The sequence below is a fragment of the Pipistrellus hanaki genome (assembly GCF_964339955.1).
Source record: "Pipistrellus hanaki genome assembly, chromosome: 10".
Taxonomy (NCBI): Eukaryota; Metazoa; Chordata; class Mammalia; order Chiroptera; family Vespertilionidae; genus Pipistrellus; species Pipistrellus hanaki.
Genome location: NC_140512.1, coordinates 9,771,433 through 9,792,195, shown reverse-complemented (window position 1 = coordinate 9,792,195; position 20,763 = coordinate 9,771,433). Strand labels below are relative to the sequence as shown.

At 47.6% G+C, this 20,763-nt stretch overlaps 1 protein-coding gene across 1 annotated transcript; it reads left to right on the top strand.

The window, feature by feature from the left end:
• Positions 1-3,009: 3,009 nt before the first annotated feature.
• LOC311629085 (retinitis pigmentosa 9 protein-like) lies at positions 3,010-13,404 on the top strand. The gene is made up of 6 exons (XM_084896915.1): positions 3,010-3,300; positions 6,700-6,730; positions 8,135-8,264; positions 11,096-11,187; positions 11,684-11,745; positions 12,810-13,404. Exons 1-6 carry the CDS (start codon positions 3,131-3,133, stop codon positions 13,006-13,008), a joined length of 684 nt encoding a protein of 227 aa, XP_084753041.1. The 5' UTR covers positions 3,010-3,130; the 3' UTR covers positions 13,009-13,404.
• The last annotated feature ends 7,359 nt before the right edge of the window (positions 13,405-20,763 follow it).

Sequence of the window (20,763 nt, the reverse complement as noted above, 5' to 3'; positions counted from 1 at the left end):
AGTGTTAAGGTGCCAATGGTGACTGTCCCCCAGGCCATCAAGGTGTGTGGCGAGCTGACATAGCAATACCCAGACGTGGCGAGAAACTCATCGGCGCTAACCGGTTTGGCTCAGTGGATAGAGCGTCAGCCTGCGGACTGAAGGGTCCCAGGTTCGATTCCAGTCAAGGGCATGTACCATACTTGGTTGACGGCACATCCCCAGTAGGGGGTGTTAGGAGGCAGCTGAGCGATGTTTCTCTCTCGTGGATGTTTCAAACGCTCTATCCCTCTCCCTTCCTCTCTGTAAAAAAATCCACAAACTATATTGGGGGGCAGAGGGGAGATTCATCGCAGTCGTTAAATGCATTGAACTTAGAGTCGATTGTCCTCATTAGAACCTGGTGCCAATGAGAGCAAATCACCAGTTTCCGATTCATCTTGGAAGTGTAAACCAGTGGTTGTGAGCACCAATTCAAAGCAAATAGCCATTCCCAATGTGAAGTAAGTGCCGCGAAAAAGAAAAGAGACTTTACTCAGTGCAAACAGCTCCATTGGGTACAGAGTGGCCCTGAGCACAGCACAGCTGTGGGACAGCCTCTGGTGTCACAGCTCAGTTATGAGCAGCACAGCCGTGAGCCACGCCCCCTGGCCGGGCAGCCCTCCGGGAGGCCCCTCTCCATAGCCAGCCTGCCCGCTCCGCCGTGGTGGCCTGGCTCAGATGGCAGGAGCACAGAGCAGGCAAGCGGTTCCTTCCGGCTTCTCCCTCAAGTTCACTTTGCATGAGAGGCCTCTGGGGAGAAAAGGCCCCGTCTTTAAAAATGTGAGCTCAGTTAGCCAGTGGGAACCCTACTAGGAAGCTATTTTCTTTCTCAGGGTCCACAGAAGCAAGCGATTCTGATATCAAAATGTGGCACAGAGAGAGAGAGAGAGAGAGAGAGAGAGAGAGAGAGAGAGAGAGAGAGAGAGAAACTGGGCACCAATCTAATTTATACATACATATGCAAAAAAACTAAATAAAATGTGAGCAAATGGAAATCAACACGTTATCGAAAGAATAATACATGTAACATGTGGGCTATCTAAGCGACCTTTAGCAAGTTCATAGTATCCTCTGCAAAATGAAGATAAAACATGATGATTACAAGATTATTAAGATTATTATCGATCTTATGAAATCCCAGGATCTAAAGAGAAACTTCATGTGGCACAGTGAAATGTTCACTGTTTCACTTAGAGCTTAGTCAACGGAAATTCGAAAACCTATTCATATAATTCACCCTATGAGCACTGTTAGTCTGTGTGGCCTGGGTAAAGCTGATTTCACCCCTGGGAATTACGGTGGGCATGTGACACAGGCTGGGCCAGTCAGAGTGCTGCTTCTCTCCGACCACAGAGATCGTTTCCATAGCAGCTACATGACCCTTACTAAGCCCAGGCGCATACTACATGGAAGTCCTATTGGAACTGAGAACGGCTTCTCCCAGGGGCTGCTAAGCTGCTGGCCACCTTTGCCCTGACAGTGGGAGGACCTGTGGGAGAATGAAGCTGAGAGAAAGAGAAATGGCTGGCTCGTAACATTTCAGCACCTGGATCAGGCCATTCCTGAAGTTCTGCCCCATGACATCGCATATATGTGAGAAAATAAATTCCTTAAAAAAAAAAAAGCAGGTTTATTTGGATTTTGGTATGTTGTTTTCAAGAGTCGATTAATGCTTGCTAAAATGGAACTATCAATCCCTGAGTCTTCTTCCTGAGAGATCAAATCATTGAGTTAAGCAAATATTTGCATCAGTCAAGACTTTTTCTTTTTTTTTTTTTTCTAAAGTGTGATACTAGATAATTCTATTGATCAAAACTCTTTCAATTGCAAGTGTGAGAAGAACAGCTTCACTGGGTTTGCATAAAAGTATATCCTAAAGTTGACTGCTTGTTCGCTTGCTATAATGTTTGGTATCGCCTTTTTGTTTCCTGTACTTTAGGGGCACATCTTGAAGGGCACCAAAGTCTTCCCAGGAGAGGAGGAACTATTGGCCCAGGATTGGTCCGTACACCGATTCTTCCCTCTCAAAGGGAAACCTGATTTCCAGGTTCTGGGACGCATCCATGTAACACTGTATGTCTGTTTGTAGTCTTTTGGGTGTTTTACTTGGACTTCCTGTGATAACTGTGAAAGAGCTCCCCAGGTATTTTAGATATTGATTATATTAAATGCCATGTTTGAGGGAAATATCCTCCAGACTATTTTTTTAAAATATGGAATTCTTCATGAATTTGCATGTCATCCTTTGTAGTTGATCTCATTACATGAAAGTTACTATATCTTCCTGTATCAGATAACACTTTTAAAAAAATATATTTTATTGATTTTTTTACAGAGAGGAAGGGAGAGGGATAGTCAGAAACATTGATGGGAGAGGAACATGGATCAGTTGCCTCCTGCACACCCCCCACCGGGGATGTGCCTGCAACCAATGTACATGCCCTTGACCAGAATTGAACCTGGGACCTTTCAGTCCACGGGCTGATGCTCTATCCACTGAGCCAAACCGGTTTCAGCCAGATAACACCTTTAAAGTACAATCTAGTTAAGCACCTAACACGTTTGCGTCCTGGCTCCACCATTTACTAGTTCTGCACCCTTGAGCATGTCACTTGACTTCCTGGGTCTCCTCCAGTCTACAAAATTAGTGTAATACACGAAGGTAATAACAGAAGTTTGTAAAGATTAAATCATATCTTCTTAAGGGCTTGGCTCAATGACCAGTGCATAAAAACACTTAATATGTACTAGGTTTTCATTTTCAGCTCCCAAAGCTTTGTCTAAAGTCAATATACACCCTTTTAACCAGGGATCGCACATTCTATTAAGAGGTGGGGGGAGGGAAGGGGGGGGAGAGGCAGGGAAGGGCTCCCAACCGCCGCCACCCTCAGCCCTCAGACGCCGCCAGGGGGCGCGCTCCGGCCTCCGGCACCCACCGGCAGGGCTGCGGCGCTCCGAGCCGCAGGGAGGCGGGACGGGCGGCCTCGGCGGGGACACCGGGCTCAGCCGCGGCCTCGGGGCGGCGGCGGGAGGGGGCGCTGCGGCCCGGCGGGCGGGCGGGCGCGGAGGAAGTGCCGCCGGAGCCGCCGCCGGAGCCGCGCGGGCCGCGATGTCGGGGTCCCGGATGTCGGGGTCCCGGCCGGGGCGCGGCGAGCCGGGGGCGGGGGGCGCGCGGCGGGCGCGGGAGCCGCCGGAGCAGGAGCTGCGGCGCCGCCGGGAGCAGAGGCGGCGGCGGCACGACGCGCAGCAGCGGCAGCAGCTCCAGCACCTGGAGTCCTTGTGAGTCCGCCGCCGGGAGGGCGGGGAGGGCGCCGGGGCCGGGGCGGTGCTCGGAGGCCCGGCTGCGCGGCCGGTACCGTCCCGGGCCGGGGCGGAGGGGGCCGGTGCCGGCGCCCGGGCCGCTGGGCCGGAGGGAGCGCGCCCCGCCCGGCTCCGGGCGCTCCGGGGCTGAGGGAAGGGCGGGCGGGGGCGGGGTGCCGCCGGGGGAGCTGGGCGGGGGCTCTGCGCGCGCGCACTCCGCACCTGGGGCTGAATGAATGAATGAATGAATGAATGAATGAATGAATGAATGAATTTATACGCGGGCAGTGCGCTTGGGTTTCTTTTCTTTTACGAGGTTCGGGTCAGAGGGCCACTAGGAACCTGGTCCCATCTTTCTGTCCTTTTTTTTTTTTTTTTTTTACAGTTAAAGAGGACAGAGCTGTGTTTTTTTTGTAACAAGATTTCCAATACTTGCACTTATTTTAGGCTAATTTTCCCAGCCCCCAACTTTTGTGATACTGTCCTATTACCACGTAATGCCAAAAATCAAATAACCACATTACTACAATGTTTAGAGTCATTTTTAGCAGTAATTGGCAGTTACACTGTGCTAGGATAGAATGAACCACCTCAGTAGCTTCTGAGGCTAATACATTCTATCACCACAGTTACTTCAGCAAACCTGTCCGTTGCAAAGGGAAGGGAAGACGCATCCTGGAGCCAGTGGGAGGAGAGTAACCTTGGGCGGGGGCTTGTCCCGGACGGGAAGGGGCTGTCAGTGGGGGACAGTGCAGACCCGCTCTCCGGGCCTGAGGACTTTTACCGGGATTGGGGGGTTGGGGTGGAGGCCACAGAGAGGCCGCTTCCAGCTGCACAGAGGGAATTCGGATGAGACTCAATCCCTGCAGGTGAGGCTGGCCGCGCGGAGGAGTGTTCCTGGGAGCCCAGGGAACCACCGGGAGGAGGGAGAGGGAAAGGAGAAACATCCGGTAGGAGGTTGGATGAATGATCTTCCAGCTCTTTCCTGCCATTCTGCCATTCTGTAATTAGTTTTCATTCTTTAAAAAAAAAAAAAAAAATTATTGATTTTTTTTTTTTTTTTTTTTTTTTTTTTTTTTTTTACAGAGAGGAAGGGAGAGGGACAGGGTGTCAGAAACATCGATGAGAGAGAAACACTGATCAGCTGCCTCTTGCACACCCCCTACTGGGGATGTGCCCGCAACCAAGGTACATGCCCTTGATTGGAATCGAACCTGCGACCCTTCAGTCTGGCTACCGCTCTGTCCACTGAGCCAAAATGGTCAGGGCAGTTAGCTTTCATTCTTAAAGTTTGGTGTTCACTCAGTTATTCAATAAAGTGTTCTGTTTCAAGGCGCTAAGGTAGTCATGTAAGGAAAGGTCTTCAGAGGGTGACAAAACTTCAGATTGACCCTCCTGGGAGCTTTGACACAAAATGCATCCCTTTGCTGGAGCCTGGCCTGCTCTGCATAATATGTTTGTTTGTTTATTTTTAAGACATATTTTATTGATTTTTTACAGAGAGGAAGGGAGAGGGATAGAGAGTCAGAAACATTGATGGGAGAGAAACATCGATCAGCTGCCTTCTGCACACCTCCCACTGGAGATGTGCCCGCCAAGGTACATGCCCTTGACCGGAATCGAACCTGGGACCCTTCAATCCATAGGCTGACACTCTCTCCACTGAGCCAAACCGGTTAGGGCTGCATAATATGTGTAACATGTCCTCAGAGTGGCCCTTGAGCTGAATGTCACCTCAGTAGGACGCTGGTTGCAGGACGGGGCCTTGCTTTGCGGGCACCCACAGTCCTGGCCCCTCGGGGTGCTCTGTGTGGCACCCTATGTCTGTCAAATTAACGATTCCTCACCCCACGCACCATGGGGAAGATTCGTCTTCTGACTACACAGAGCAAGTTGTTCCAGTCTGAATGAGTTCTCAGCTGGCTTCTCAGATGGCACAAAAGGATGGGCCTCCACCAACTTCTTTTAATATTAAGAATTAACGGCAAAGACACCGGTTCTTGACTGTCTGAGGGCAGAAGCCAGCCATACGTTAACATGGTCCCATTTCCAAATCTGGTCTGTTTGGTAGTTAAATGTGACTTTAAAAACTTTTATTGTTTAGTGTTAAAGTCACGGATTGTTTAGCCGTAGGAAACACCATCCACGACCGCCTTGAAACTGAGAAAACAGCCGGGAAGTGGACTTTTGAGGCCATGCCTTTGCTGGGGGCAGATTTCACTGTGTGCTTCCCTCACACTTCCTTTCCGTTCGGCAGCAACGGTTACAGACTTTTCCTGGGAGTTTGGATCTCAGTTTGATTGGCCATATGTTGTTGTTTGTGCAACTCCTGTGGCTCAAAGGACGTGCTGTTGGGTTTATATCATAGTCTGTGCTACAGGCTCCCTTCGGTGTCTATGCCCAGGGCGTGCCGTTCCTGGTTCTCGTGAATGGCTGTGGGTGAACTGTATCATCGCCCCAGTGTGTGCAGGTCCCAGTGCTGCTGCCCAGTAAGTTCCGGCTGGGACACACCACCCCTTTGTGCTAGAAAAGAGTTTAAGCATTTGCTTTGGAAAGCGCTGGACCACACCTCAGCCCTGGTCACGCCCAGCGGCTCGCTGGGTAATATCGTGGGGCAGGTCCCCCTCTGTGCACCGGGAGAGCTCTGGCATTCTGTGCACCAGGAGAGCTCTGGCATTGGGCGTGTGCCGTCCAGGGGGCTGTTTGCTATTTGGTGCGGATCGTGGCCTTGGCAATGCCAGTGATAAGTCTTGAGCTGCCTGTCGAGGCCGCTGAGAAGAACATCCACTTGTCTTCCACAGAAGCAGCGGACGCCAGCTTGGCGGCGTGGCTTTCACTGTGTGCTGTGACGGTTTACACAGGAGGAAACTGAGGCTCGGGGGATTAAGTAACTTGCCCAAAGTACACAGCAGTGAGAAGGAATCGGAATTCAAAGAGGAAGTTTTTACGGCCAGCAGATCACTCGGCCCCCTCCCTGAGCCTCCTCCGCATTGGGTCTTGGGCAGGGGCAGTGATGCTGGGTGAGCAGCTGACGACGACAATGACAGTTTGGAACCGTAATTAACTCAGGAGCTTTCTTACCACACGTTTCCCCTGTAGTCTCTCGTGTTCCCTTATTCCAAAAATAAAGTCACTGTGCTAAGACGGCAGGTGAGTTAGTTTCGGTGAACTTGGTTCTGCCTCTCCGCAGGATGTGGGAGAACATCAGTGTGTGTGTATGTGATCTCGAGCGCTGGGCATGTTCTATTAACCGCTTTAGACGTAACGTACTTCCAGGTGTTTATTAAAAACGCCCTTTTTAGTTTGGCCCACAGCTGCTTTTGGCTCGCTGTGTTCCGGTTAACGTGGTTGGTGACGGTCTTTTCTTTCTCTTTCCAGTTATGAGAAACCTCCTCCGGGGCTCATCAAGGTCAGTGTCCTCTCGGCTCTTCTCTCAGACAGGAGTCCCTCAGGGCTCAGCCTCCTCTGTGGTCACCTTCCTTCCTGCAGGTGCCAGGCAGACACCGGGCTGTGTCACAGCTGCGCCTTCCTGGCCGTTCACTCAGCCGGTGTCTGTGCCCCTGCCTGTCCCCCAGCCATCGCGCCCCTTCTCGCCCTCCAAGCCCTGCTGCCTGGTGCTGACGCTCGCCCGGCACTGGTTCCTCCAATGTCATCAGCTCAGAGAATGGGAGACTCCGGGGAGACCTGGAGCTCCCCCAGCCCCAGTCCCCTGCAGGAGCCCTCCTCCTGGCCCCTGGCCAGTGTCTGTTTCTCTGGGGGAGTGAGGCTTAGAGGAGAGGTTAAAAGCCAAAGCAGCCTTTTCTGTTCAAAGACTTAAACTTTGAATTAAAAAAAAAGTTGCAAGCCTGGCCGGCATGGCTCAGCTTCTGAACCAGGAGGTCACGGGTTCGATTCCCAATCAGGGCACAGGCCCAGCTTGTGGGCTTGATCCCCAGTAGGGGTGTGCAGGAGGCAGCCAATCCACGATTCTCTCTCATCATTGGTGTTTCTATCTCTCTCTCCTTCTCCCTTCCTCTCTGAAATCAGAAAAATATATATATATATTTAAAAAATGGAGGGAAACGGGGGGCATCAATAAAAACAATAAAAACAAGTTTTAAAAATAGAAATAAAAAAGGGTTTTGAGAAAATTTTACTATAAATTTAATATTCTTGGAAACAGGGTTGGAGGAAGCTTCTTAAGTATGACTGCAATTATTCAGCAGTGAAATGCATATCAGAGATAGAACATGTGTGTGACTAGAGAACAAGGCAAGGTTAACAAGCAACATGCCATTTTATTATTCCAGGTAGCCCTGTTTAATTCTTATGCTGTGCTCATTCCACACAGAGTTTTCCCTTTTAAAAAAAATTATTGATTTTAGAGGTGGGGAAAAGATACATCAATTTGTTGTTTCACCTATTCAGTGGTTGATTCTTGTATGTGCCTTGACTGGGGATTGAACCTGTAACCTTGGCATATCAGGACGACTCTCTAACAACTGAGCTACCCAGCCAGGGCAAGGTGAAACCTTTGTTTTGTTTTTTTAAATTTTGGAATCTAACATACATTAGAATTTCGAGCTGGCAGATCACTGCTGTGGGAAGGACAGATTTCCATCCAAGAACAGCCACCTGGTTTCTGCGATGTGGCTCTTCGGCACATTCATCTCCACCTTTCCTGTCAGGTCATTGTGTCTCTGACCTTGAGAGGTGACTCCTGATGACCTCGGAGCTCCCCGCTGAGAAAGCCAGGCCGTGCTGCGTTCTGAGGCAGGCGGGGCGGGCTCGGTGCTCTCTGGCCATATTGTTTACCCGCTGTTTCCCTTTTCAGGAAGATGAGACGAAGCCGGAGGACTGTATACCAGATGTGCCAGGCAACGAGCACGCCAGGGAATTCCTGGCTCACGCGCCAACCAGAGGGCTGTGGATGCCCCTGGGCAAGGAGGTCAAAGTGATGCAGTGTGAGTGCAGGCGCGTCCGGTGCTCCGAGTGCACCAGGGTGCACACCGCGGCTCACAGGCGTTCTCCTTCCATCTAACGTGTCCTCCTCAGCGCTGGCAGAGTCCCGGCGTGATCTCTGTCCTGTAGATGGGCTCACACGGTCAGTAAGTGGTCCCGGTACGAGGCGGAGCAGAGATGTGCTCCAGGCTCTGACTCCCCGTGCAGTGGCTTCCCACGGGAAGTGTGCCTCAGGAGGACACGCTCAGGTGGTATTCCTGCAACAGGAAGGACCTTCTGTGGTGGAAACGCCGGGGGCAGGTCCCTCTGGGTCTTGGATCAGTTAGCCCCCTCCGTCCATCGGTGGTAAGGCTGCTCCAGGTGGCCTGAGGAGCTACAGGCACAGAGGGTGGGGTGCACACCCCCCTCCCCACCAGGGCAGCAGCACCTTCATCCAGCACAAGGCGGCATTTGAAGAAATGGTGGCACTGCCTTATTTATTTTTAATATTCAGAAGTTTATTCATTCAGTATTATTGTTTTGCCATTTTGGATTATGTCCAGCAATTTGCTGTTTGGTTTTATATATATATTTTATATATTTTTTTAATTAAAAATATATATATTTTTTAATTGATTTCAGAGATAAAGGGAGAGGACGAGAGATAAAAACATCAATCGGGGTGGGGGGGGGTTTGAGCCCACAACAGGAGCATGTGCCCTTGACCAGAATTGAACCTGGGACCCTTCAGCCCAAGGTTTTTTATATATATTTTAATTGATTTTAGAGAGAGAGGAAGGGAGAAGAAACATCAGTGGGCTGCCTCCCACACACTCCCTCCTGGGGGTCAATCCCACAACCCAGGCATGTGCCCTCATCAGGAATCGAACCAGTGACCTCTTGGTTCATGGGTCAGTAGTCAACCACTGAGCCACGCCAGAGCTGGCCTTAGTTGCTTAGTTGCTTTTAAAAGAAGCAAAACCAGAGAGCTTGTTCTCCCTCCCCACTGCGTGAGGACACAGCTGCCTGCAGCCAGGAGAGCACACTCATCTAAAAATCAATGGGAAAATATCCTCAGGTGAGGATTCACAAAGTAAAACAAACAAAACAATTTAGAACAGTTCAGAGTAGTAAGTGGAACCCCATTATAGTTTGAACTACGTAGGTCCACTTACAGATCCCCCCCCCCCAATAAGTATTATAAATGTATTTTCTCTTATGATTTTCTTAATAACGTGTTTTTTCTTTAGCTTACTTTATTGTAAGAATTCAGTACATAATACATATAGCATACAAAATTTGTATTATCAGTAAGGCTCCCAGTGAACAGTATGTTTTTTTGTTTTTAATATATTTTTATTGGTTTCAGAGAGGAAGGGAGAGGGAGAGAGAGATAGAAACATCAATGATGAGAGGGAATCATTAATTGGCTGCCTTCTGCACACCCCCTACTGCGGATTGAGCTGTCAACCCTGGGCATGTGCCCTTGGCTGGAATCAAACCTGGGACCCTTCAGTCCACAAGCTGATGCTCTATCCACTGAGCCAAACCAGCTAGGGCAACAGTAGGCAATTTTAAGTTTGGGGGGAATCAGAAGATACATGTGGATTTTCAACTGAGGTTAGGGCTTTATAAGAGTTTCAAAATCCCAGGCTTCCCACTTCAGTGTGTGCAAGGCTGCTGCTTGCTTCCAAGACTTACAGAAGTGGGGAGACAGTCCGGTTAAAATGCCAGAAATCCTGCTGTTCTTCGCCAAGGCCCGTGCTCTTTGTTGAATTAGTGCTCCTCAGGTCTTGGCCGGCCTCTGGTTAATTCCCAGGGTTGCACAGGAATTGATTTGGGCAAATTTGCAACTCCTGTCAGTGCTTTTATGGAAGAACAAATGTATAGAGATTGTCAACTGGCCATTCCCGACATACTTCCTGGGTTCTCACTTCTGAAAAGAATTTCCTTCATTGTCATTTGGATGACTTTTTAGGAAGGGAATGAAAGCGGATGAATGTGTTCAGTCTGTCAGCTGTGCCCAGAAGTCTACAGTTTTGTTGTTTTTTTTAATTGATTTGAGAGAGAGAAACATTGATTTTATCGTTCCACTTATTTACTCATTCATTGGTTGCTTCTTGTATGTGCTCTGACCAGGAACCGAATCTGCAACCTGAGCGTCTTAGGACGGTGCTCTAACCAACAGAGCTATCCTGCCAAGGCCTAGAGTCTTTTCTTTTTCTGAATTTTTTTAAGTTCGAAAATTACTACTCTGTTTGATGAGGTTGTTAGTTGCATTTCACTCACCACTTTATAGTTATTTGCATTGTAAGTGTGTTTGGGTTGGGACCAGAGCCAGTTCTGCCAAGAAGTAATTGAAGTTTAAGCTTCAGGAACCTCAGTTGTGCCTTTCAGGGGCCTGCAGGGATCCCATTGATACGCTGATATGGTCATATACTTCTGTAAAATTTGCCAAAGCATGATTTTTTTTTTCCTGAAGCGCCCACTCCATCCAGGCCCCACAGAACTTGAACTTGTTCCAGACATGTACACTATACACACTTCCATTCTTTTCTTATGGTAGTGTTACCTAAAACAGTGGTTTTAAACTTTCATATGTCTACAAATCACCAATATAAGTCCTTTGAAATTCAAGTATGTGTCAGTGTTTCTGGAGTTGGCCGACTACTGTGCATTTCCAGCAATCTCACGTGTCACCAATTTTCTAGACTCCTCATGATTCACCCACTGATTGCATATGCTTTTAGATTGGAGTCTAATGAAGAAAAACCTTAATGCGATCCACTGATCATCTTCGTTAAGTGAAACTGTGTTATCTTACAGAAATATTTCCTTTTTTCTTTGCTTTCAGGTTGGCGCTGTAAACGGTACGGTCACCGAACGGGCGACAAAGAATGTCCTTTCTTTATCAAAGGCAACCAAAAGTTAGAGCAGTTCAGAGTAGTAAGTAGAACCCCAACATGTGAATTTACGTTTATTAGAAACTAGAGGCTCGGTGCATGAAAATATATCATCTCTTATAATTCACTTTTTTTTAAAAAAAAACCCTATCTCTTAGTCATCTATACACATAGACCAAAGAGAATTACCTCAATATTTCTACCTAATATAGTAGTTTGTGATTCTGCCAGAGTTTATTTACTTAGAAAAGATATTTAAATTATATCCTATATATATTTTTTCAATCCTATATTTTTTATTCTTTTCTTTTAAAAAAAATTATTTTATTTTCAATCCTGTTTTTCTAAGTGGAAAATCCTTTTCACAGCATCAGTGAGTCAGCAGTCAGTGATAGTGACCCTCAGGAAGAATTAGAACATCTTAAAAAACTACCAAACTGGAAAAAAGTAACTGGTTTTAGTAGCATAGAGATTTACAATAATATTTATTTAATGTTTTACGAAGTCTTAACCAACGTTAACCTTCTCTGACCCTCAAGGCACATGAAGATCCCATGTATGACATCATCCGAGAGAATAAAAGACATGAGAAGGATATAAGGTGAGGTTGTCCTGATGATAACAAGACCCTCTTAAAGTTTTACATTGTGTTAAGTTGGGAACAACTATTCCTGTTAGAGGAGTAGTGTAACAAAGGTGGTGCTTTAATTGCGCAGTGCTTGGAGGTCAGGAGCAGTCACTGAAAAGGCCCGGGTTCCAGTAATGAGCAGGTAGCCTGCTCCATTGGGTTAGCGTAATGTAGTGGGCGTGGCCCAGCCTGCTGAAACCATGAATGGTTGATGTAGTCCTCTTTGTGGTGTGTGGTTCTCCTGTCTGATCGGTTCTCTTTCATAAGATTTAGTTTATCTTCTCCAGTGTCTTCAGGGATCTGAGCTATTGTTAAACGTGAATAATGACAGTGAAAAAACAGGAGATTTTTATTTTTTTCAAATCTGTGGTCTTGAGTTCTAATTGCGGAGAGGGTAGATTAGCCAGTATGAACTTGAGCAATGGGGGGATGATTTAGGAAAGGCGGTATCTGTTAGGGTTGTAATAGGAGGGACTATAGAAATACGCAGGCACACCTCCTTGGGGCATGTGCACTCGAATCTCCTTTTTAAGTGAATTTTATTTCTCCTGAACTCTAAGGGACCCCTCAAGACTTGTGACCAGCGGAGTGGTGGGGAGTGACGGCGCATCCCTGGCTAACCCGATGAAGGGTCCCCAAAGCCCCTTTCTCTGACTTCTTAGTGAGTGAAAGCAGCCCCGCGTAGGCTCTCCTGTTACTTCTGTCCTAGCCCCTTCCTGTTTCACTGTCCCCAGCTTAAATAAACGTACTACCAAAAAATAATAATAAAAATTTAAAAGGAAAAATGGGGAAATGTTTAGGACAGTGAAAAGGATACAGAGCGACTGTACACTGGCCAGTAGGCGTGGATGTAAACAGCCCTGTAGAATAGGCGTGGCTGTGGACAGGAATGGGAAACATGCAAAAATAAAAGTAAGTACTGTGCAGAATGAGGTGATTATCGGTGACTTTTTTATCCTCACATCTAATCTTATATTTAAAAGAATTCTTGGACGTTGTTATGGTTTCTGGTTCTTTGACCGGTCTTCTCTGGTTAGGATACAGCAGTTAAAGCAGCTGCTGGAGGATTCCACCTCAGATGACGATGGGAGCAGCTCCAGCTCCTCGGAATGTAGGGAGAGGCACAGGAAGAGGAAGAAGAAAGAAAAGCATAAGAAGAAGAAGAAAGAGAAGAAAAGGAAGAAGAAACGGAAGCATAAGTCTTCCAAGTCAAGTGAGAGCTCGGACTCGGACTGACAGCCGCCCGGCCTGTCCGTGTTCTCGGCTCAGAATCACACGCTGTGGCCGAGAACAGAGGGCTGGAGGCGGAGAGGGGGCGCCCAGGACCACATCTGGTGTCACACACACGAGTGACCTCTCACCCACCTTCCAGGGAAGCTGTGACCCCCGAGAGGGACTGTCTTCCAGGTGCCCGGGCTGGACGGCGCTGACTTCGCAGGACAGGCCCTGCCAGTCCCCCTCCTGCCGCGCACTGTGGCCCGCGATGCCCAGAAAGCCGGGGTGTCCGGACGACAGCCTCTGAGGACACTCCTCCGGGGGCTGCACCTCCACACGAGGCTGCTGAGTTCCCACTTCAGGCTCCACTCTGGTCTGTTGTTGAAGATAATAAAAGCTCATTATTTATTTTTCAAATGCATTTATTAATATTTTATTTCTGAACAGTACTTGCATGTTTTTCAAATTTAAAAGGTACATAAGGTTAAATTATGAATCTTAAGTAAATTTGCTTTTTTGTTGTTTGTTTTTTAAGATAAATGCTAGTATACATCCACATTTTTTTTCCATTTTTTATTTTTTCATTCAACAGTGTAAAGTATGCTCACAAAAGCCTGCGTTCATAAACCCTGGCACGATGGGTTGGAGAGGGGTAATCTGCGGTTCTGTAATAACAGTGAAAAAGCATGTACTTACTTAGGAAGAGTCAGGCATAGGTTTGGAAATCGAGTCCAACATGTAAGGTAACTCCTGACAACTGTTCATGGAGATGCCCTCATCTGTTTCTTCCATCCTCAACTCCACCATCATGTTCTCCTTATCTAACGGTCCCTGGAGATTCTAAGACAGGATACATGGTAGAAGTATATGCGAATGACCCAGCCCTATTGGTGGTGTTATTAATGATGTGGCCACTTGGGGAAAGGGAGAAAAATGTGTCAGGTTCACACAATCATATGTAATTCAGTTTATTGACTGTTTTACAACCTATTCCAAAGGCTTTATAATGTGACACTTCCTTAATGTGGTTGATGGTATCACAGCTTTATTAGTTCAAATCAAGAGAGATATCAATGGTCTAAGCTGAATATCATGCCCTTGCAATATTTAGCTGTTCTTTGTAGCTGGAACTCAGAAATTGGTTTCCTATGAAATAACAACATAATAATACATTCCCTTAAACCAGTTGTATAACAGATTCAAGATACCTTACACAGAGAATCATTATCAATATCTTTCTCATCTCTGGGCTAAAGCTGGAGGTGTTGACTTTGCTTCAGTTCCCATGGGGCTGCGCCACGTCGTCTGGCATGGCTTTACCATAAACCAGGTCATATGAACACAGTTATTTTTGTTTGGAAAGCTTCCCAGAACCATATTACATGGGGTCCTTTGCCCTCTTCCGCCCGCATTTTCTCTTTCCCAAATGCATAGTTTCTTTAAGGTGCATTTCCACACACAACCTCCTTTCAAGAGCTCTTATCTTGTAGCTCCCTCTTCTGGGCAACAGAAGATAAAGCTCTTCTGTTTCTGCAGGAATGTAGTCAGTTTCCATGTCAATATTAGCAGCAGAGATACCCGTCACCTGTGCCATGGCTGTTGCCTTCTAAGTGTAAGTCTTGTTTTTCACTCAAGTTCTCAGCCTGTTTAGGCTCAGTTTGAGTCTCGTTTTCATTTTCCCCACAACCAGTATAGTGCTGGAACTGTGCCTGATGATCACACATAGAGAATATGGCTTTGTGGATAAGTGTAGTGGGCAATGGGGACTGAGATACGAAGAAGCCGGACACTCACTGAGCACCACGGAACACAGAAAATACCAACTTCCATTTCTGAAACCCAGAAAGAAAATGTAGTCATCTTGTCCCCCATAGCCAGTCACAACATTCAGGCAATATGCACCAGTATGGCACACCATTGGAGTTGCTAACGAATAGCCCCCAGTTCCTCCCTGGATATCCCAGGATTCAGCAAATGAAGGGGCATGAGTGGAACAGTGGTGCTCCAAACCCTCATCACTAGTTCTGACTGGCAGGTCCCCACTCACATCAGCTGCAGCACATTATGAATGTCACCCCACTTCCTCATTAGCCCTAGTTGTCAGACTTATTACACCCCCCCATGTGATAGTTATAAGGGGCATCTCATTGCAAAATATAGGCTCCCTAGGAATTATAATTTTGGTTTTCTTCCCTGATCCCTTAGAGCTACAGTTGTACTGGTCCCATTGTAGGGATTCAATATCTGTGGAGTGAATGAATGAATGAAGGACCGCCAGTGAGGCTGAGCGTTCTTGGTGTGTTTATTACTTGACTGACATGGTAAAGACGAGGCTCAAGGTGTGAAAACAGAGACTGTCTACACTTAGGTCTAACAGTTCAATGTGACATAAGTGCGTCAACTGAGGGAAGTCGAAATCGGTCTTCTTTAATGGGAGACACAGACCGTCAAATTGTCAAAACGAGGGTGAACTGATCACCCAAGCACGAGAAAAGGCCCTGGGCCTGAGAATTCAAAGATCTCAGCCCACTCCCCTTCCAACCAGTAGGACTGGAACTTCACGGAGATGGGCAGATGACTTAACCTCCCTGAACCTCAGGTCCTCATCTTAAAATAGAGATGATGGTGATAATACCCGTTTGGAATTCTGAGCAGAGAACACACAGTTCACTGACTGGGCCTTACCACCAAAATAGCAGCCTCCATCTAACCTCAGATACCCCCACACACTAACACAGCACAAAACCTCCTTACCTAAGAGGTCAGTTGGAGTCCTAGCCAGTTTGGCTCAGTAGATAGCGCATGGGCCTGTGGATTGAAGGGTCCCGGATTCGATTCCTGTCAAAGGCACATGCTTGGGTTTCTGGCTCACTTCTTAGTGTGTGTGTGTGTGTGTGTGTGTGTGTGTGTGTGTGTGCGTGTGCAGGAGGCAGCCAATCAATGATTCTCTTTCACCACTGGTGTTTCTATCTCTCTCTCCCTCTCCCTTCCTCTCTGAAATCAATTAAAAAATATTAACAGTTGGAATCTACAGGGCAGACCATTCTGTTTTGCCCTTGTCAGCTTTCAGCACTGCCCCCAGCCCCAAACCCAGCCCGCTGGTATTTTGGAGGCATTCTCATTCCACTCTTGTTCCCTGGTGATCTACCTACCAACCCTCTCAACCGTACCGCCTAGCAGCCCTGTTTGGCTACACAGGAGCCACTAGGTCCCTCATCCTATTCACTGAATAGTCCCTGAACCGTGCTCCCTCCTGAGGACTCTCCCAGGAGGGTCTTCACTCTCCCCCTCTCCATGCACTTCAGGGCTGGGGCATGGCCACTAGCTTGTGACAGATCCAAGTTTCATGGGGACCGAATATCAGAAAGCTTAGAAGACTCTCTTTGAGAGAAAACATTATAAAAGTGTGAACACAAACATCTCGTGATGTTTCTATCTCTCCCCTTGCTGGACACTCTGGCACATGCAGTGAAGGCCTGTGATCCCATAAATGACTACAAGCTGAAGGAGGCAGGGACTCATGCAAAACCCCACCTTTTTGGTTATTTTCCTTCCTCAGCATCAAAGACTTTCTTCACTCCCAGAGCCCTTCAGCAAGCCACTACCACGGCTACCTGGTGGGCCTCACTGTAATTTACAACGGCTCTAATTCTGAAATTGCGCACTTCAAACTTCCACTCTCTGACCACACCCACTCCTTGACTCTCATGTAGAAGACCTCTATCACTTTTTCTCCATTTGATCAGCTCCTGGAATTATTCCTCTTCCTGGCTACATGGTGAGGTATGGCGCCCAGGGCACACAATTTAAGGAGGCTCTTTTAATTTAAAAAAAAAAATTTTTTTAAATTGGTTTCTGAGACAAAAGGAGAGGGAAAGATAGAAACATCAATAATGAGAATCATTGATCAGCTGCCTCCTGCAGGCCCCCCACTGGGGGCAGAGCCAGCAACCCGGGCATGTGTCCTCCTCGGGAATCGAACCATGACCTCTCAGGCTCATGCTCAACCACAGAGGCATGCCAGCCGGGGCAAGGAGGCTCTTGTGCCAGGTCATGTAGATGCAGGGAAACCATTTGTTAAAACTCAACAATTATATATTTTTTTCCATCTTCCTTATAATAAAGCAGATTCCTTAATGGATTTTTCTCATTAAACAACCCTTATATTCTTGAGATACACTCAACTCAGGATTGATATGCTTTAATCTACATTGCAGGGTTCCGTTTGCTGGTATTTCATTTAGGATTTTGGAATATGAGACTATAAATGGAATTGCTTTATAATTTTCAGTATTCATATTGTCTTTTCATATAATCAGTTGGCCTCATATAATCAATTAAATAATTTCCCCCTTTTTTTCTGTTCCCTAGAGCAATTTGCATAAGATTATCTAACACTAGTTAAAATTAATTTTAAAAATATTTTTATTTTCCTGAAAAAACAAAAACAAAAACAGGTGGCTGAAGCCATTCCTTTTTCCATCTTCCAGTGTGAACGCTAAAACTGCTACAACCATCTTGCAACCATGAGGGAAATGTCAAGAGAATCATAGACATTGTGGCTCTGTCGTTCTTAAGCTGTTGAATCTAAAAGAGTAACTGCTTGCCTACGGACTGGTTATATGACCAAATAGACCCTTATTTGTTTAAGCCTTTGCAATAGAGTTTTGTGAGTTTGTTTTTTCTTTTTACTTGCGGCCAAATGCATTTCTAACTGTAGTTATTAAGCCACCTTTGTAGTCCTCTCTTTCTCTTTAATCTTCACATTTAGCTTTACTGACCTTACTATATAATCGCTCTATTTTCCCTCATCTTGTGTATTATATCTAACTAGTTTCTGATCCTTCCTTCACAATCATCACTAAATGAGTTTAGGCTCTCCCATCCCCTGTCTGGACTATTAAAAAAAAAAATGTTTTATTGATTTTTTTACAGAGAGGAAGAGAGAGGGATAGAGAGTTAGAAACATCGATGAGAGAGAATCATCGATTAGCTGCCTTTTGCACACCCCCCACTGGGGATGTGCCCACAACCAAGGTACATGCCCTTGACCAGAATCGAACCTGGGACCTTTCAGTCCGCAGACCGACGCTCTATCCACTGACCCAAACTGGTTTCTGCTGTCTGGGCTATTTTAACAGTCGTCTAACTAGTATCCCAGCTTCCAGTCAGAAACCCACCATGCTTCAGAATTTCTAAAATCTTTTTTTTTTTTTTTTTTTATATTTTATTGATTTTGTACAGAGAGGAAGGGAGAGAGATACAGAGTTAGAAACATCAATGAGAGAGTCATTGATCAGCTGCCTCTTGCACACGCCCTACTGGGGATATGCCCGCAACCAAGGTACATGCCCTTGAAGGGAATTGAACCCGGGACCCTTCAGTCCCCAAGCCGACGCTCTATCCATTGAGCCAAACCGGTTTCAGCTAGAATTTCTAAAATCTTATCAACATATTCTTAAAAATCTTAAATGGCTCTTCTACAGGATGAAACACACTATTACCATAGGCATTGTAGTTCCCACCCCCCCTTCCTTTATTTTAAAATATATTTGTATTGATTTCAGAAAGGAAGAGAGGAGGAGAGACTGAAACATCAATGATGTAAGAGAATCACTGATGGGTGCCTCTTGCACATCCCACACTGGGGATTGAGCCCGCAACCCTGGCATGTGGCTGCACCTGGAATCAAACCCTGACCTCCTGGTTCACAGGTCGAGGCTCAACCACTGAAGGATGTTGGCCAGGCCCACCTTCCTACTTAGACTTTGCATCTCCAAGGTCCAGTCTGGCACAAAGCAGGTTCTCAAATATTTGTTAAATGGCTGAATATTTTGCATGGGTTCTTTGTTGTTTAATATTAAAAACACTTAAACATTTAATCAGACTAAGCAGAGTGACAGCATATTGGGCACTCAATGAAGATGTGTTGAAGGAATCTAGTTTCTAAATCCTATTGGAAAATCCTTCATCAGTAGTAGTCCCAAATGCTCACATCTTGGTGTGACCTCAGTTGTAAGGCATTACCCTTACCCAGAAGTTCTGACTTCAGGTTGAAGACATTAGTACATTATTAAAATGTTTTTAAAGTGTTTTTCCCTAAGGCAGTAGTCGGCAAACTCATTCATCAACAGAGTGGCAAACCTCGGCTCAGGAAGTTTGCCCAGCCCTGATCTAGCCTAACCTGCAGGAAGTGGCTCTCCAAGAACATACGTCATGATCTCAGTGGATAATTAGTCGTGTAGGTTCTGCAGAGAACGCTTGTGCCAGGAGGGAAGTTATGAAAGTAGGTGGCGGCTGTGTGGGCATTTCTGACAATTTCAGGTCCACAAATAACCCTCATCAAATGCGAGAACAAACTGTGCCAAGTTCACCACACCAGTGTGGGCCCCTGCCTTCGGCTGCTACCCTGTTTCCCCGAAAATAAGACAGTGTCTTATATTAATTTTTGCTCCCAAAGATGCGCTAGGTCTTATTTTCAGGGGATGTCTTATTTTTCCATGAAGAATACAGTACGCATTTATTGTTAAGTGAAAATAAAGGAAATTTATTACCTGTATACGGTATAGTAGTACGGTAGTTGTCAACACAAACCAGACAAACTGTGAATCCTACAGTATCAAGAATTTACTCATTTATTCAGTGACAATCATGCCATCTTCTGGAACATCATCATAACAATCCAATTCCTGAATTTCCTGATGAATTTCTTGTGACTCCATTTCTTTCAGAACCAGTAGTCCAAATCTCTCATGTTTAGCCTAGGGGGGCCTTATTTTCGGGGGGATGCCTTATATTTCACTCAGAAGAAAACTGTAAGTAGGTCTTATTTTCGGGGAAACACGGTACGAAGGCTTGGCTTTGCAAAGCTGAAGGCGCTGCTTTGAACTTGCTGGGGTGGACAGGGAGAGGGGGCCGGTGGCAGTCCGCATTGCGGCACCAAACCATCTGGAAGCTTCTCACGCAGACAGCCTCCCCTCCGCACCCCGACGGCTCCCTCCCAGACTGCTCAGCCTCGGGCCTGGGTCTGAGACCAGGACTGGAAACCGTTGGGGATGGGATGGGGAAGACGAACGCGCTCCCGGGAGCGGAGGGCGTGTTTTGGAGGGAAGGGGCTGCAGACACAAAGCCCACGGAGCAGCCGCCCAGCCGCCCCCGCAGTCTCCCGGCCGGGTGGTGTCGGGTTCTCATGCCCCGACCCCATCCTGCAAATTTCTGTATTTCAAGGGGGTTGAAAACGGCCCCCGGCCTAAGCTCTGCGGCCTCGCTTCCCGGATTTCCCAGCAGCAAGGTCCCCGGGCCCCTCCTTCCCCCGGGGTAACCTCAGGGCGCCCGCCGCCGGAACCCCAGGCGGACCCAGCCCCGCGCGTCCGGGGGGGCGGGAGTCGAGAGCCCCCGCCGCGCACGCGCCCTCCGTTGACCTTTCCCGGGAAACCCCTCCGCGGCGCTTCCCGCCGCCGCGCGCCGCCCCCGCCCTTCCTGCCATTTCCGCTTCCCCCTTCGCGCCTGCGCGGCCGGCTTGTTTTGGCTTTCCGGTAGGATCCGGCCCAGGAGCGGGAGGGGGAGCTGGGCCGGGCGGGGGCGGGGGGCTCGGAACCCGGGAAACTGCGAAACGGCCGCCCGAGCCGCCGGCGCGCGCGCTGCGAGGAGGAGAGCCTGGCGGGGCTGGCCCGCGGCGCGGCCCGCGCGTTCCCGGCGGCGAAGGGGCCGCGGAGGGTGAGAGCCGCAGGGGCGGGGCGGCGGGCCGGGCTGACGGGGCGGCGCGGGCGGGCGGCG